The following is an 18,344-nucleotide window of genomic DNA, read 5'->3' as shown; positions in this document are numbered from 1 at the left end:
TTGCTGTACAGTTGTGCTGCCGTACTGGCTCCATTCAAGTGAAGGATGCCTGCAGGGCTACTGTTGGTCTAACTGCAGCCTTATTGTTCGGACTGGCAGTGACTGAATGGTGGTACTGGTGAAATGATTTCTTGCACGTTGCAAAAGTACATTGTAATGGACCTTGTGTTATACCACCTGAGACATTTTGTATGTTTATGGCTGAACTGTGTTAGGCGGGGAAAGAATGTATTGTGGGAACAGCTAATATGAGCATTAGCTTTTATAGAAGTTGTCACTTTCTTCGCCACATGATGTGAACGGTCTGCATTTTAGATCACATGGTGCAAAAAATCTCTGTACATGAGTCGATTACTGACACAGATCATTCATAGGAGGTAAGGGTAGACTGAAAATGGTATGTCACACTCCTGTACATGGTGAATTGTTTACACTTTATTGGCTGCAAATGGTTTTTGCAAATGACTTTCAAGTGATTCAGCGATCCATTTCCACATCATTTATAAAGGACGAGGCGCCCTGATACAAGTAGTGCACACAATAAATGATACCTGACTTGAAATGGTTCTACGATGAGTAGTTTCACATGACCTCTACAGAAGATTAATCGATTTGCAAAGACCATTTTGAAATTTCTAAAACAGTTGGCTGTGCTGGTTATACTTTATGGGACTTATTTGATATCCACTGTAGTTTAATCTCATAAAACCATCATGCATGAAAAAGTCCAAAGGGGACAGAATACTTTTTATAGGCAGTTGTAAATTCATGATCCGATAATGACATGATATTTCCTTCTGCCTCCATTAAAATCTGTTCAGTGAAATGAAAGTAAAAGTACACATAAAGCAACAGTAGTGTTAAAACAATTCTGAAAATGTGCCAAGAGCCTCAACCTGGAGTCAAAAGGCATGATGTGTGTATCATCTGCCATTCAAGTCTTGTAAAATAATACGTTAATTCTGAATCCTATGTCATGTAAACCTAATTCACAGGGTGATTTTCATTGAAATGTCATAAACCCAGTTAAGTAGTAAGTGTATAGATAATTACAGATGTTTTACAAGTTAAAGGAATGTTTCTATTCTTGTTAATATAGCAGTGCCATCATTAGCTACCACACACAGTACTGAGGTAGACCGTACACCACACTCTGTTTAAGTAAGACTCATCTGAACCACAAAAAGTTTCTAGAAGCAATGGGGAACTGCTACATTTTTCTCTCTCTTTTTTTCTTCACTGTCCGCTACACACACACACACACATAAACACATAAACACTGAGCCGGGTCCGCCCACCAAATGCTCTCTTCCGGTGTATCATAAAATGAGTGTTTCTCCGTATCGTTCACAAGTTGATACACCCACAGGCATGGGAATGCAACACTGCCTTTCCTGCTGCAGCTTACCACTGAAGGTAAACGAACACATTTGAATTTATCTGTACCTGTGTGTGTTTGTGTGTGTGTGTGTGAGTGAGAATAGATGTTTAAACACATAACTGTAACAAGACTACTGCATCACATTAATGACACAGCATGTATTCAGTATTTAAATAATGAGATAAATGTAAAATGCAAGATAGATGCAGGCCAAAAAAGAAAGTCTGGCTGGTCTAAGGACAGGATATTTGTTGTGGGACATGTTTACATTTAAATACTTTCCAAACGACAGACATGCAGAGCTAACACTGAGGAAATAACACCATGGGGAGCCAATGCTCGACACTCAGGAGGGATAAATTAAAAGACGAGGAATATTACAAACCTGTCCAAAAGACAGATGAGGTTTCCAGCACAGTGGGAAGTGGAGAGAGGTCTCCTCCCCTTCAAGGAAGGCCAACTTTGCAGGAGGAAGGGGGAACTGTGAAGGAGAAAACAGAAGAGGGGACTTTCAGAAGACAAGAAGAAGAAGAAGAAGAAGAAGAAGAAGAAGAAGAAGAAGAAGAAGAAGAAGAAGAAGAAGAAGATACTGCCTCTGTAAAACTGGGATGCAGTGACACTGTGGTTGAGCTTAACATCACAAGGTGAACTTACATCATTTCTGCATTGACACTAAAACAGTGTGACCAAACTGTTCGATCTGTAAATCATAGCTGTTATTCTCATTTATCAGTCCTTGCCTCTCTGAAGCACACGATGCTGCTGCAGCCATCACAGAGGAGAGAGGTGAGTTAATAATCTGAGGAGCAAACGCACACACGACATGCCAATCTCAAGAAAAGTATGTCCATTAGAGGCCGTTCCTTCTGCCTCATGTCATCATGTGTTTATTATCTTTCTTAAAGAAGCTGAGTGGGTGGACAACAACAGGGCGAAGCTCATTCAGAGCGTCACTTCAGTGATCAACATAGCGGATGAGATGTTCCAGTTGAGGATAATCCATAACGAGATGTACGCCAACATCAAGGCTGCCAGGACCAGCCAGGAGCAGATGAGGGAGCTCTACAGAGCCCTCACATCTGTGAAGGCCAAGTCTGCCTTCTACACAATCCTCCAGGAAATTCATCCAGACATTTGTAAAAGTAAGTGAGGTCTTCTTGAGGAGTCGACCCCTGTTGAGGTCTTTGTCTAAAACATGCTGATAATATAATACTTCTAATGGTCAGTGTGGTAATGAAGCAAACGTTTCAGATACTGTTCAGCCATTAAAACACTGACTCCACTCTATTTCATGGCATAGCTTGGTTGTATGCATTATCAAGATCAAATGCACTATACAGTTCAAAATGTTGCTGTGGCACTCAAGAAACGGCTTTGATTTTTTTTTTTTTGCCTTTTTTTTATTACCACAGAAGATGTCATCAAAGAAGCCATCAAAAAGCACAAAGCCTATCTGAGGGACAAGTTTAGCTATGAGTTCGAAGGCACTGAAAAAGATCATAAGCATGTAAAATCACTGGACAAAATTTACACAGAGCTTCACATTATACAGGGAGAGAGTGAGCACGTCAATGAAGAACATGAGATCTGGGAGATCGGAGATAAGGCAAGGAGTCAAACAGCCGAGGGATCTAAAATCAACTGCAATGACATCTTTAAAAGCACACTAGGAGATAACGGCTCATCTGGGCAAGACAGAGGAGAAGCTAGAGCTATCAGAACTGTCATGACAAAGGGGATTGCTGGCATCGGGAAAACGGTCTCCGTGAAGAAGTTCATCCTGGACTGGGCAGACGGAAAAACCAATCAGGACTTTGACTTCATCTTTGTGCTACCATTCAGGGAGCTGAATCTGGTCATAGACAAGTTTAGCCTTGAGACGCTCGTGAAAGACTTCCACCCAGAACTTAAAAACGTAACAGTTGCGAGAATATTTGCTAATCACAAAGTTCTGTTCATTTTTGATGGGCTTGATGAAAGCCAGCTTAAACTGGACTTCACAACGACCGAGAGATTGACCGAGGCCACGAAGGAATCGTCAGTGGACACTCTGGTGACCAACCTCATCCGGGAACACCTTCTTCCCTCCGCTTTTGTCTGGATAACCTCTAGACCAGGAGCAGTCCAGCGCATTCCTCGCCAGTATGTGTACCAGTGGACTGAGGTTAGAGGATTCAATGATCCACAGAAAATACAGTACTTCAGGAGGAGAGTCGAGGACAAGACTGTTGCTGAAAGAGTTATTAACATCATCACGATGTCCCGAAGCTTATACATCATGTGCCACATACCTATCTTCTGTTGGATTGCGGCAAAAGTTCTTGTGTATTTGCTGCTAAAAAGGGACAACAGTCACGATGAATACATAAAGATACCCACAACTCTTACTGAGATGTACGCACACTTCCTTTGCATTCAAATGCAGGTAGCAACTGAAAAGTATCACAGCCAGAACGAGTCGAATACGGAGGAGATCTTCAGGTCAAATGAAGAATTCTTCTTGAAACTAGGCAGGATGGCATTTGAGCATTTGAAAGAGAGCAAAATCATATTTACTGGCAACGATCTGAAAAAGTATGGCATTGACATACGCAGAGCTGGAGTTCACTGTGGGTTGTGCACAGAGATATTCAGAGAGGAGAATGTATTCAGCACAAGGAAACTCTACTGCTTTGTGCATCTGACAGTTCAGGAGTACTTTGCGGCTCTCTTTGTGTACCACAGCTTTGCAAGTAAAAAAATAGACTCTCCAAGCCTCAAGGATTTCCTGCTCATAGGGTCTGTGGAAGAACTCAAGTCTATCTTGGATGCAGATCCAGTTGATTTACCTTTGCATGAGCTGATGGAAATATCAATAGCTAATTCAACTCTGAGAAAGACAGGAGAACTGGACATGTTCCTCAGGTTCCTTATCGGCCTGTCTCTAAAATCAACACAAGAACTGCTCCAAGGCCTGATTCAGCAGACAGAGGAACACTCTGCAGTTGTTGAGGAAATTAAGACAAGTCTGAGAGAAATAGAATTAGGGGACTGCTCACCTGCAAGATGTCTGAACCTTGTTCACTGCCTGATCGAGCTGAAAGACAGTTCCCTACACGATACAGTGCAGCAGTACATGAAACCAGATCACAACCCAGAAACACAGCTCTCCCCTGTTCAGTGCTCAGCTCTGGCCGACTCAATCCTAATGTCAAACGTGCCACTCGATGAATTCGACCTGAAAAAATACAGACCATCAGCAAGCGGTGTTTTCAGGCTTGTCCCAGCAGTGAGGAACAGCAGAAGAGCAAGGTGAGTTGGTTACTTCCACTGTGGTGCAGTTGCTTTGCATGCAGTCACTTCAATGTCGCATTCTTTATTGTTAAAAAACAAAAAGCAATATGTACCATGCGAGTTAAAGGTATGATAACTCAAGGTCCTTTAATAGAGCACACAGAAGAACAAAGTACAATTTATTATTGTTGTTATTATTACCATGATTTCTGCAGGATCTCAGGGGTGGATCTCGATGTTTGGCTTGGTGAAACGATCTCATCAGCCCTTCAAATGCCAAACTCTGTGCTAACTGAACTGCATCTGACAAATAGTACCTTTTATGAGAAAGGTACAAAGATCCTGATGGATGGACTGATAAACTGTCAGTGTAAACTAGAAGCTCTGAGGTTGGTGAAACTGTTTATATATATATATATATTTTCATTTCTTTGTGTTGCTGTTCGTCTTTTCTGATTTTCTTTAATGCCTCCTAGTTATGCATTTGTGTAAAAAATACATTAAGATAATTATTTTAGCATATTTCAAGTTCTGTAGTCTTTCAAATGGGCTTAGCCTTTCATCCTCAGGGATTAATAAACCAAAAAAAATGCATAATGTGCACTCAGCCAACCACCTCAGGATGAGTCCCACAATATACTGTATGGTCTGGTCACCACTTTTGTCCAGCTTGAAATATCTAAACTGTTGTTCACACATTTACATGATGATTTTCACCTGTTTTTGTCTGGGTTTGTAGTCTCTCAGGTAAGGGCCTCTCACAAGAACAACATGAAAAGTTGGCATCAGCCATCAAAGCAGTCACTTCAAATCTAAGAGAGCTGGAGCTGAGCGGCAGCATACTGGGACGTTCGCTATGCTCTGTACTTTCCAGTGGACTCGGCAGCCTGGAGAAGCTCAGGTAAAGCTCAGACATGCCCCAAGCCAGTCCAGTTGTTTTGAGTAAATACGCCTTGATAGATATACCATTGGTGTTAAAGCTCTTTTACTGTAAGCAACATTTACTGTATCAATACTGAATCAAATTACTCTGCAATGTAAGATTGCTAAACACTCCACTGTGTACTTTTATGCTGCCTCGAGCTGCTGTGAGCTTGTTTTTTGGATCATGAGTCAGTTTGGTAGAACTGAACAGTATGACTGATTTACATATTTCTATCTATATCTATATCTATACTCTATTTCTATATCTCTTTCCCAAAAGGCTGAACCGAAATCCTTGCATTGCTGAAATCTGCAAGCAGTTGGTGGCAGACCTCACATCCAACCCGTGTTCTTTGCGAGAGCTGGAACTGAGTTACACCAGTTTCAAAGACTCAGAAATGGAGATCCTCTGTACTGGCCTGATGAGCACAAGCTGTCATCTGGCTGTACTGAGGTAAAAGACTGCATCACATTGCACTGCATTGATTTAAAATCTCTGACAGGTCTCAGTTACAGCTGCAATATCACTCGAAATGGAAGACAGAAGGAACCAAAATACATGTTCGGAAGTCCGCTAACAGGCGAAATAATGTCTGACAAGGGCAGTTTAATCAGCTCAGTCAATTTTTACTACAACAAACATCAACTCATAGCAACTAATCAGAAAAAATAATTAAATTCCTACATTTGTCACTCAGCCTCAGTCACAACAGACTCACTGAAAAAGGTTGTAAGACGCTGGCCTCAGCACTCAGCCTCAGACCTTCCTACCTGAAAGAGCTGGACCTGAGCTACAATGATCTGCAGGACTCAGGAGTGATGGCACTCTGCAGTGCCCTGCAGAGCCCACACTGTGCTTTGGAAACACTCAGGTCAGTGTAATAAATAGCTTTGTTGGCTCAAGTTCAATTTCTTTACTGTCACGTGCACAACAGTTACAGTGAAGCAGTCCTTGGCCATGCTTAGTTCTGTTTCCTCCAACAGTGGTCATGCAGGTAAATACATGAAATATGAAATGAAGTGAAATAGAATAAGAAGTTACATTAGCAGGATGACTTCATTGTTGGTTTTAGTCTCCTCGAGGGAGTATCTGGTAGCAATGAAAAGATGTAATGATGCAAACTTTATCCTTTAAGGGTACGAGTGCTTTGCCTCTGCTTCACAAAGGGGGAGTCTGATAAATAACTAATCAAATGGGGCTTTTGTCAAGCTAACAAGTGATGTTTTCTGCTGATAAGAGAATGCAGCACATGTCTAAAATGTCCGTTGTTTGATTTCTATAGGCTGTCATTCTGTAAAGTGACGGGAGATGGATGCGCTGCCCTGCCCTCGGCGTTGAGGTCTGACCACTGCAGCCTCAGGGAGCTGGACCTGAGCTTTAATCACTTGGCCGATCACGGAGTCAAAATGCTGACTGACATACAGACGGATTCCCACTGCAGTCTGGAGAAACTCAAGTAGGCTGTCTGACAAACACACTTCTACCATTATTCCAAGATTAATGAGCAAGATTCACTCTATTTGTGCATATGTGACAATATTTTTTTTTAATGTTTAATCTGCAATCCCTCTATTTCCCGTCAGCGTGGACCAAAACGAAGAATGCTGGTTTGACTTGAAGCTGCTGAGACAGTGTAAGAATATTGCATGCATGCATGTTGGAGTACGCAGTGCGTCTGCACATAAAACAGTCCTCCTTCCACCATAAAAGTCCTCAGTTAGACTCAAGCTTGCTGAACTAAAATATTAGGTTGAGCTCCCCTTGATTCTCTTAAGTTTCTGATTCTTTTCTCAAGTCACTTTGTGCCCTAAAGACGATCTTTAATTTAAAGGACCAGTGTGTCGGATTTAGTGGCATCTAACAGTGAGGTTGCAGATTGCAGCCACATGAATATCCCTCATGTGTAGGAGAACTGGTTGCAAAAAGCATGAAAGATGCTCTCTGGAGCCAGTGTTTGGTTTGTCTGTTCTGGGCTACTGTAGAAACATGGTGGTGATACCACTTTGCTTTCAGCATCTATATCAGGACTATCAAGCTCAGGCCATCGTCACGTACCACCGGGGAAAAAGTGGGCTGTTTTTATGTGACAAACATTTTTTCAAAGTTTGTTTATAGTCAGTGACTCATGATCAAGTCTGTCTCAGCACAAGTTATTATCAGCTAATGCAGGATCTGACACCTGAAATCTGTCAGCCAATTAGGAATGAGCATCTTCAGCTGCCATGGGACAGTGCTCTTTATTAAAAGTGACACGCAGTTCTTTCCTCTCCGCGTGCCTCAGCGTCCAAAGAAGTGACTGACTGTGCAGAGCTTATCAGATGCTGAGCAAGTTGTACAAGCTTGTCTGCATTTTTAAATCCTCTGCAGTTACAGCATTTACCTTTAAACAAGTACCTGGAAAAGAACTAATGCAACAAATGACAAAACATTTTCATGTGATGTTATCAGGGTTCGAAAAAGAAGTGATGCATCTCTAATTTGATAATACATGATTTTACTAAAACCCTCAGAGATCAAGAACCGCCCTCACGCAGTACTCCACTAATTAATTGTTTCCTCTGTCTTGATTGCAGATGCCTGTGATCTGACACTGGACCCGCACACAGCAGGCGTGGATATAGTTTTGACAGAGGACAACAAAAAGGCCATGTATGTTCCAGAGAAGCAGTCATATCCTGATAATCCAGAGAGATTTGACTGCCGTCAAGTACTGTGTGAAGAGGGTCTGACCGGTCGACATTACTGGGAGGTGGAGTGTGTTTGGTCTGATGTCGGAATGGCATATAAAAGCATAGACAGGGTGGGAAACAATTCAGTTGACTTTTCTTTGGGGAGAAATGAAAAATCTTGGTGCTGGTGTCACGAGGGGAGATTTTATCATAACAATTCCTGTCTGGAGTTTATGGACGATACAAGGAGGAGTATGATAGGAGTGTATCTGGACTGGCCAGCGGGTATTTTGTCATTTTTTGAGGTCTTTCCCGACACACTGACCCACCTGTACACTGTCCGTACAACTTTTACTGAACCGCTCCATCCTGGTTTCAGTCTGGATGATGGATCAGTTTACATCTGTAAAATAAAGTAAACAAAACCTTTGCACAAATGCAATTTGTACAGCCAAAAAGAACCAATCCGTGCTGGCTGTGTGGAAAAAAAGGATCGTGCAGTTAAAAGTATTCAGTTTCTACATGCCAGCTTGAGTGCATTATTCTACAGCATGTACAAACTGATAATTGTATATTCATCTGTTTAAACAATCCGGATCCCCTGGACTTTAAATGAATGACCTTGATGTTGAAATGAAGCAGATGCAGCTTGTACAGGCTTGTCTGAATTCCTCCTCACAGGTCACAGCTTTCTTATCTACTTTCATTTTTTTGTCTGACATACCAGACTAAGTTCACCTCTAAGGTTCCCACTTGAATGTGATTTTTCTCATTTTGACAGATCAGCTAAAAACCAAAAAAAAAGAAATCGGACTTTTCCATTTTGAAAAGTGAAGGTGAAATGTTCTGTGTAATTTTGATACAGTCCAATAAAAACAGGAGCGTTTTTATTTGGAATCAGAGTCAGTTTAACATACAACTCAACAAGGACAACAGATTAAAAAAACTACTAACGGTTTCAGGAATGCTATTATGGTATTCAACAAATTATAGTAGCTCCAACAACCAGAGATACAGTTTAAGATATTCCTGAATACGTTCAGATACAGTAACACAGGAGGCTGGACTTCAGCTGAGAGCCGACCTCCTGTGCACGCAGCTGTGGTACAGTAATGTGCTAGTTTGCAGCTCTTGACACCCCTGCTAATAATATTTGCTGTAATTAAGATGGCATTCTTCATGTGTATGCCTGTATGTTGCTGCAGAATGACTTGCTGCAGAGTTAGAATTAAATCCACATTGGAAATACATTAAAGTTATTATAAAGACAACAATGGTAATAGATCATAATTGTAAGAGCTGTGGAGGATAAATAAAAAGAGCAATTACAAGGTCGTTTGTGGAGAGTTGGCTCTTGAGTGAAGCCAGGGATCAGATTCCTGCTTTGCAGTCCTTCATGCTTATGTTTCAACCTCGGTTTGACAACATTAGAGCGGTCTGTGGATCCTCCTGTCAGCTCTGGGACACACATGGGAATTGTCCCCTCTGCTGTTTGTTTTGTCACCCTGGTTCCTTTCAGTTGTCAGCAGAGTTGAAGCCTTGTTAGTGGAACTCGCTCCAACACACACGTCTCCACACCCGGAGATAAACGTACATGTGCAGACACAGATATGACCACGCGCACAGGTTTGGCATGTTTGGACAGACTAACACAATCATCTGCTTACACGTCCACTTTAACTTTCACATTAGCATTTTCACAGAGATCCACACTTCATCACATACAAAGGAATATTAGACATTTGGGGAAATCAGAGTTCTTACTTTCTCTACCAGGAGTTAGATGGAGGAGTGGAGTTAGGATGTCGTTACGCTGCAGGTTTGGTATGGCTTCAACAAACAAGGTAAAACATGTTAATAAGTGAGCTTTAGCAGTGCTGGATCTTCATGTGAGGATTTTGTTACCTTTGGACAGAGCCAGGCTAACTGTTTCCACCTGTTTCCAGTCTTTGTGCTAAGCTAAGCTACCCAGCTGCTGGCTACAATCAGTTGAACTGTAGACTTGGGATAGATAAAGTCTTATCTTAGTTTTTCTGTGTTAGAAGCAAAGATATTCGAGCATTGTACTGTGGCTTGTAAGTTTCATGATAGGTGTAAGTTTCACAGTCATTTTTCACCACGTTATTAAAAGAATTTCAATAATAATCAAGAGATATCGGGGAAAGCAGAACAGAGACTATGATCCTGTTTGTAAATGCAGGTCACGGCTCTGAGGGCGATGGTCTGGTGAAGAAGATCCAACATGGTGAGTCTCCCAGCTTGATTTCCAGAAACCTGCATCTATACTGCCACTGAAACAGCTGGATTTCCCTGATGTTTAAAAAGAGGTTTAAACTTAAGTCTAAAAGTAAGAAAACACTCAGAAAACAGTCAAAACTGAGCACAATTTGATTTATATTTATGACTAGTCGACTAATCCTGCATATCCCTAATTGGCCCGAACCAGCTCAAACACACATTATACTTAAAGAGTGCACTCTGACTCATCGGACTCTGACAGATCAGACCTCCATCTGGAGTGAACTCAGAGCAGACTTTGACCCATTCTCCTCTATGGTCATCACACAATGTCTTGAAACTACTTGAAAATCCATGTGAGTGTAATGCAAGTTGCTTTGTTTTGATGTTCACATGCAAACTAAAGTTATAGTTAAATGACAGCACTCAAAGCCATCCTCTTTCCAAACTTAGAGCGAGGGTTACTTATCCATTCGTGGGTAACAGAACCATTATGAGAGCTTGGAATGATGCAGACACCCCCCCTTCAGGGTGTTTTCAGCTGTAGCAGGTTGCAATTGTGCCTCTTCATTGACCATTTATTACAAATGGATCCTGGGTTTAGCACATTCATCCAATATCAACATTTTTGTCTGGTCCTATAATTCCATCCTTATGACCCAGATCTTTACTGAAATAAACAGAGGTTGTATTGCACTTTCACCAGGCAACTCAGAGGAATCAACTGAGATATGAATGACCTCACATGCCATTTGTCTTGCTTGATGGACAAATGGATCGGGACAGAGAGGACACAGCAGCCTGATTGAACACAGCCCTGCTACGCTTCACATGCATTCTGACAGTGTACCACTAGAGGGGGATGCTTAACAGGATATGACATTCCAGCCAGCCGCTGGTGCAGAAATGTCAGTTTATTGTCAGTGAGTTTGTCTAAACAAGGCATTTCAAGGCTTATTTTTTGTACGTTTGCACCTGTATCATAGAGAAACGCCTGCACTCGCAATGCCCTCCTTTCATTCTCTCATGAATTTCCAGGGTTGCCTCTGTGAAAGCAGTGTTTCTGCAGCTTTCCGTGGATGAGTTTTCTCAAAGAATGCCGCTTATTTGAATTCCTAATACAGTAAAATGATTTGAAATTATGAGGACGTTTTCCCACTCAATAATGAAAAACATCCCAAGGACACCTTAAAACAGGTGAAAGCAAATGGACACGCACAAACACACGCACACAGTGTCGAAACACGGCAGCAATAAATGGAGCAAAGCATCCTTTTAGAGACGACAGGGCCAAATCCTTCATGCACGAGTCGCCCTCTGAGATTATTTATGCAGATTTTTTATTCATAGTGTCATCTTGATTCATCCGTGTTGTAAAGGTCAGGGTGTAGCAACAGTTTCAAATGCTTAAAAAAAAGTCAGGAGATCACCAAAATCATTAAGATTATCTCCCAACAAGCACATCATAAACCAACACTACATTCATTTATGAGGTTACGTTACATAAAGGCGTGTTTAACGCTGCTGCTTGCTGCCTGGCAGAGTTCAGTACCTTCAAATTGTTAGATTTGCTACAGCAGGTGGTATACAAAGTGAGAGGGGCGGGGTGGGAAAATCACTCTCAAATGTGCTTCCTCTTCAGTAAGGCAGGAGGGGTAAGAAGGCCTGCTGCCTCTACGCTTCCCGGTGATCGCTCATTTGAAATGTCATCACAGTCAATTACGCAATACAGGTGTTGCTATTAAGCTGTGTTTAGTTTTATTTTGTCAGACAACTCGGTAATCAGAGAACTGTGATTTGATCGACATCTCGGTGCAGCGGCATAGGAGCAAATGTGCTTCGGGGGTGACATTAAGATAGCATTTACGTGCCACAATGAAACTCACGCCTCTTGGCAATTAAAATATGTAAATGAAAACAACTAAACGATGAGCTCATTTGTATTAAAACACAGCATGGGCGATCACAGTAAGCAGCACAGGTCTGAATGGAGGTTTAATGATCTGAAACTCAGCAGTATAACTGGGTTTTGTCTGTCCCACTCCCTGAGAGAAGAAGAAGATATTTAAGCCTAGCTGTTGTTTAAAACAATATATGTTTTTTTTAGTTTGGCTCTTCTGCCAGTGCATGGTACCATAGGAGACCCTGGTTTGAGCACTCTGTGAAAGTAGACAATTAATGGCTCATGCATTATCAGATTTAACAGTTTGCAGCAAACGGCCGTGAGAACTCTTTTTCATTGTGAAAAATACATTCAATGAACACTGAAAGCTCATTTAATTCAACTTGCTTTTGAGAAGGACTTGACCGAGAAGTGCGAGACAGAGTGGAAGACTTCGCTGAGGAGATTCCAGTCATCTGGAAATGGCTGACTGCAGCTTTATTAGGCCCAGCCTGAGCCACCGGAGTGGAGTAAGTAGGCCGCAATCACATTAGTCGTATCATTTGTGTGTAAGTTGTTTTCCTGAATTGTCTTTCAGCTTTTAGTCGCTTAAAGGTATTGGGTATTTTTCAGTGTATGTGTGCCAATAAAGAGTAATAGATTAAAACGTCCCCTGAGCCGCACGCTGTCGTACTCTCGCTTGTTTGATGCGCAGTGCTGTCCATGGTGCTGATTTCACAATTTTCATGACTTTGTTGCTCACTAATAACTGACTTCGGCCTCAGACTGATTGTGTATGAATTGTAAGTTTATGAGTGGGATAAGACTGCACATACTTCTTATAAATAATAGGCTGCACTACCCGGGCACAGTTAATTCATTTTGTCTCACACCTCAAACTCTTTTTGTACAGATTAAACAAATGTGATCTAATTGTATCACACCCTATTTGGCATTTATATGTACTTTTTTTTTTTATTTAGCTCACTTTATGTTCCCACAGTCTTCTTCTCTTCTTAATCTGGAATTGAAAAAAAGGTCTCATCCAATTCTGTGTGTGCGTGTGAGTGCCCATTGTCTGTTTAGTGTGCAGTTAAAGATGGTTTCAGAGGGGTTTGATGGCCAGAGGAGCTGCTGGCAACTGAATTAGCAGCACAATCAATATTTTATGGTTGTTGTTTTAAGGTTGCTGTTATCTCTGTCTCGCTCTCGCTTTCTCTTTTAGGGTTCACCGATGTGATCCCCAGCCACCGTATACACACACACACACACACACACACACATATGCACTGTATTCCTCTTCCTCCCCCTGTCATTATCTCTTCCTCTCTTTTCACATCCAAGTGCTCTGGCTTGGATGTGCTTTAATCCAACTTAAAATAGCCACTACACTACTTTCAATGTCTGGTTCAAAGTGGAGTCTCTCTCTCTCTCTCTCTCTCTCTCTCTCTCTCTCTCTCTCTCTCTCTCTCTCTCTGTGTGTGCGTGTGTGTGTGTGGCTGTCTATAAGTGGAAGTATTTCAAAGTCACCTCTCATGTTTTTTTCATGGGGCATATATTGTGTTTGTATTTATTCTTGTTTCTGTCTTAATCATGTTGTGTGCACTGTGCACACAGATGAGGAAAAGTGTGAAACGTGTGTGTGAGTGTGTGTGTGTGTGTGTGTGTGTGTGTGTGCATGTTTACATGTGCCTGTGTGTTGTAGAGCGAGTAATTTGGAGTGACAGGCTGACCATTGATAACACGACATTTGCAGTAACTGGATAAACCACTCAGGACATCTGAAATCCCGAATTACATGTCTCATTTCACCATTTACCCGCACATGCACGCACGTCTCTCTTATTCACACACGCACACACGTACTCCTGCCTCTGCTCACCTGTTTTTTGTTCCGTTACTCTTGTACCACCTCAATTCAGCCTCTGGAACAATGTAACACAGGCAGGTGTGATTATTTTGAAAAATCTAAGTATTGGTCATTTAGGGTAAATGTGCTTTGCAAAACACATAGCACAGTGTACAGAGATTGTTTACATAAGAAACTTGTTTTGTGCATGTATGTTAATGTATAGAGGTGTGTGTGTGTGTGTGTGTGTGTGTGAGAGAGAGAGAGAGAGAGAGAGAGAGAGAGAGAGAGAGAGAGTGAGAGAGTGTAACAGGACATTGTAATTCGTCAGAGCTCTGCAGGCCAGAAAAATTCACACAAAAATGACAATTGTACTGCTACATGCTGTTTAAGGTCAGCTTCCAGAAATAGCTCTTAAAATTGCATCATTCTTTATTTGATGTGATAAACTTTATGTCAAGAACTCCTAAAAACTGCTACCACAGTTACCATGTCACAAATGAAGTAGGCGTGATGCATAATTTACTAACCCACCCTAACCCACTCGCTGTCCACTGTTAGTATGAACTCAGTGTCAGTCTGAACCATGAAGTGAAACAGTTTGCCAGTTTATCAAGTTTTGTCTCACAACAGACACCTTTAAATCTAAAAAGTCTTGTTTTAGTTTTACATTCCCGTTTTTAAGTCTGAATCAAGCCCTTTTAGCAATAGTTCAATGTTTCCAGAAATATGCTTATTTGCTTTTTTTACTGTGATGTCTGAGTGTCTCACAGCAAGCTGGAGCCAGCATTGGGCTAGCTTAGCCTAGCATAAAGGATGAAAACTGGAGGAAACAGCGAGCCTGGCTCTGTCCAGCAGAAACAAGATCCACCTACCAACACCAGCAAGATGACACATGAACACGTTACGTTTTTTCTGCCTATGACCTTTAAAACATTCACAGATGAGACTCCTCGTTACTGACACTTGTGATACAAACTGGCAAACTTGCAGTATTATTCCACATCCTTTACAGGGCAGAAACTTAAGGTAATGTGCAGTTTTAGAAGTGAAAAATGTTATTATTAGTAACTGTTTCACATCTTAATTGCTACATAAATCCATTCTGCAGTGCAACAAAAAAAAAAGCTCACATGTCACACTTTCATATCGCTTCATGAAAATAAAAACAATCTTAATGATTTGTTTTGAGTACTTCTTGATTTGCCGACTGGGTATTGTTGAGTGTCATCTTAGGACGTATGCCCTCTCCTGAGTTGATGGATCTGTATCTTATTTTTGAAATGGAGCCCCTCAGATGCCACAGGGGATCAGAAGGTGGTCCATTTTTAAATTCTGCCATCCCCTGCCTGTTTGGACAAAATAAAACACAAGCACGGGGAAAAAAGGGCAGCAGCAGGCTACGAAGACGCCGCTGTTAAAAATGTTAATGCAACATCCTTGTTTGACAAGATTTGGCATTAATATTTCAAGCAGTGAGCTTTCAACAGTAAAGTGTTAAACCTAAAAGCCATATTTTTTCTGGTTCTCTGAGCAAAGAGACATGGACGTGGAAATCAAAAGGTCAAACTGGGTTCCTTTACAGATAATACACAGAGGAGAAAGTTCAGTGGTTTCGCTAAGAAACCACAGTTTGTGATACCTCAGTGAACAAAATGAAAGTGTCCACAGCAAACCCAAACATTCATCTGAATTATTCCAGTTTATTATCCATGCAGGGTGAAGAATGCTTATTTTAAAGGTAAAACCAAAAAAAAAAGACTATCATGTCCTTAAAATCAAGGATTACACACCACATGAGCACACGTTATTTCTCTTTCTCTATTCCCCACCGCTCAGTAAGTGTGTGCGTGTACACTGTGGTGCTGGAAGTAGGCTCATAGAGTTTGATGTTTCCTTTCTTTGCTATCATGAATATTTGATTCGGCTCACCATCCCCAGAAGGTTCCATCCAAATGAAAGCTAAAATAACAGCTTCAACAACAAACTACAAGAGCAACAACAGCAGCAGCCGCTGTGAGAACATGCAGTCAGTCACCTATAGCCTGACAGCAGTGATGTCTGTGAGGGTGTGTTAGTAGCTCCACTGCTTCCCCTTTAACTCGCCCTCTGTAGCATGAGAGGGAGAAAGAGAATGCAGGAAAAAGTTTCGTGGCAAAGTTACTGGAAGGAACATATACACTTATATATATATATGAAGTAAAAAGTCACATGAACACATCACACCTCGAAGAGTGTCTCTTATGATGTAGACACACAGTCAGAAAATGGAGGAACAGTGAGGTAAGAGAAGCAGTGGAGCGCAGGCCGGATAACGACAGAGAAGATGAAAGGAAGAGAGTACAGGAGGGAGAAAGACGGTCATTAGGAGGCAGTGCTGCACCTGCTACAGAGCTGCGTGTGTGAGGACATGCATACATGTATGACTGCGCGTGCTTGATCGTGTTTACATACAGATTTGTGTTTTTGTGTGCAAGATGGAGTGAATTCCTCATGTGGTCATGCTTGAATGTGCAGGGTTCCCACGCGTCCTGGAAATCAAGGAAAACACATGGAAAACGAGAGAAAAATTCAAATGTCCCAGAAAATGTGGGACATTCAGGAAAAATCTGGGACATTTTAATGTCCTGAGTTTCCTGTAGCTGAGTATGAACTACTAGGCTACTCTGCGAAACGCATTGCCATCTGAAAAACAAACTTATGTTCTGGAAATGTCCTGGAAAATGATCTTATGTGTGTATGTGTGTGTGTGTTTGTGTGTGCGTGTGATTTACTTTATAGTGTTATTGTCCTTGAAGGAAGCAAGCCCTGAAAGCTCCATGCAGATCTTAGATTGCAGGGACGTGGACAAGTATGACATCATGAGTGTGGAAGAAGAATTTAGGATGAGGGGGGGAATGAGTGCAGAAAGGAGGAAGGGAGGTAAAAAGGGAGGAAGGATAGAAAGGAGGAGGGATTGTAAAATGGAGGGATGAGCAGGTTTCTAATTCTCAGCGCAGCTACAAAATGAAACCCTTCGCTCAGCTGAGACATCGCTCCCTCACCCACACAGATCATTTTCACCTCGTCAACGTCTGGTTAAATGTTCAGATTTCAGTCCCTCTCTAATGCTCCTGGGATGCATTTACACCTTCTATTGAAGAGTTATCCGATCCTCCCAAGACGCAGGGATTGAGGTGTAAAAGGAGTAAAGTGTACCGTTTGTTGAGCTCTGTTGTTTATATTTTGGGTTAACACCCGTAGTTCTTGATGTTGGGCCTATAGCATATGAGACACGACAGGCCGCAGCTAGCTGGTTAGCTTCAGTAGATATCTCTGCAACACAACACACAGACGTCTTTGACACACCATCAGACCTGTTACTTTCTCACATGTGATCTGTCCATAATGTTAGTTCAGCAGTTTTTTTTGAGTGTTTCAAACTAAAATCTGGCCATATCTCACACACTGGACCTTTAAGGCAGATAAAGCCTGCTTGCGTAGTTAAATGTTCACATCAGATGTTACATCAATATTTAGCGTGATCATATTTTTTGCCTTATCGGCCAGCCCTAATCTCAATATGCTTTAGCTGGGTTGATATGAATCTGCTGAATGTGTGTGTGTCTGTGTTTGTGTGTGTGTGTGTGCGCGTGCTAATGTGTACTTACTGTGGTGTCCTAGTTTTTGCCTTGCAGTCTTTGAGGTCAAATAAGGAGCAAACTTTCCACATCGTGTAAAGAAGAATAAGACCCACAGGCATGCAAGCACACTCAACACACACACGCACACACACTCTGTCATGCTGTCAGGATACATATTCATAGATGCAATTAAAGCAACATCATCTTCCACATAATCAATGACAAAACAAAGAGGCTGCCTGTTTCCACACGTCCTGCGGGCCTGGGAGCACACACACGCGCACACACACACTGTAGACAAAAGCTTGTCCATTTGCATAAAAACACACACACACAACAACTCAACCCAAAAGAAATCTGGTAAAGTATTAATGTCACATGAAACAAAGAGCACACACGGGCAGAGGAGAGAGCGGTGTCACATACCATCACCAGAGACAGGTCAGCGCACGATGACACAGCCAAGATGGACACCACAGCCAGGAGGTGTGTTGTTCCCCAACA

General features: G+C 41.8%; 1 protein-coding gene across 1 annotated transcript; it reads left to right on the top strand.

Moving 5' to 3' along the window:
* Positions 1-1,344: 1,344 nt before the first annotated feature.
* LOC143333878 (NACHT, LRR and PYD domains-containing protein 3-like) lies at positions 1,345-8,667 on the top strand. The gene is made up of 12 exons (XM_076752248.1): positions 1,345-1,416; positions 1,682-1,898; positions 2,132-2,167; positions 2,287-2,523; positions 2,794-4,672; positions 4,870-5,043; positions 5,394-5,555; positions 5,859-6,032; positions 6,277-6,450; positions 6,862-7,035; positions 7,163-7,212; positions 8,153-8,667. The coding sequence occupies exons 2-12, from the start codon at positions 1,706-1,708 to the stop codon at positions 8,665-8,667; spliced, it is 3,768 nt and encodes a 1,255-aa protein (XP_076608363.1). The 5' UTR covers positions 1,345-1,416; positions 1,682-1,705.
* The last annotated feature ends 9,677 nt before the right edge of the window (positions 8,668-18,344 follow it).

This window comes from Chaetodon auriga, chromosome 16, assembly GCF_051107435.1.
Source record: "Chaetodon auriga isolate fChaAug3 chromosome 16, fChaAug3.hap1, whole genome shotgun sequence".
In the NCBI taxonomy this organism is placed as follows: Eukaryota; Metazoa; Chordata; class Actinopteri; order Chaetodontiformes; family Chaetodontidae; genus Chaetodon; species Chaetodon auriga.
The sequence above is the reverse complement of the archived record's forward strand: the minus strand, read 5'-3'. Positions and strand labels throughout refer to the sequence as shown.

What these genes read in the sequence shown, in the direction of transcription:
- LOC143333878 (XM_076752248.1), top strand. Translation starts at nt 1,706, where the DNA reads ATGGGGAGCCAATGCTCGACACTCAGGAGGGATAAATTAAAAGACGAG. An exon ending in TGCAGTCTGGAGAAACTCAA is followed by an intron (nt 7,036 to 7,162) that starts GTAGGCTGTCTG and finishes ATTTCCCGTCAG; the next exon opens with CGTGGACCAAAACGAAGAAT. An exon ending in CTTGAAGCTGCTGAGACAGT is followed by an intron (nt 7,213 to 8,152) that starts GTAAGAATATTG and finishes TCTTGATTGCAG; the next exon opens with ATGCCTGTGATCTGACACTG.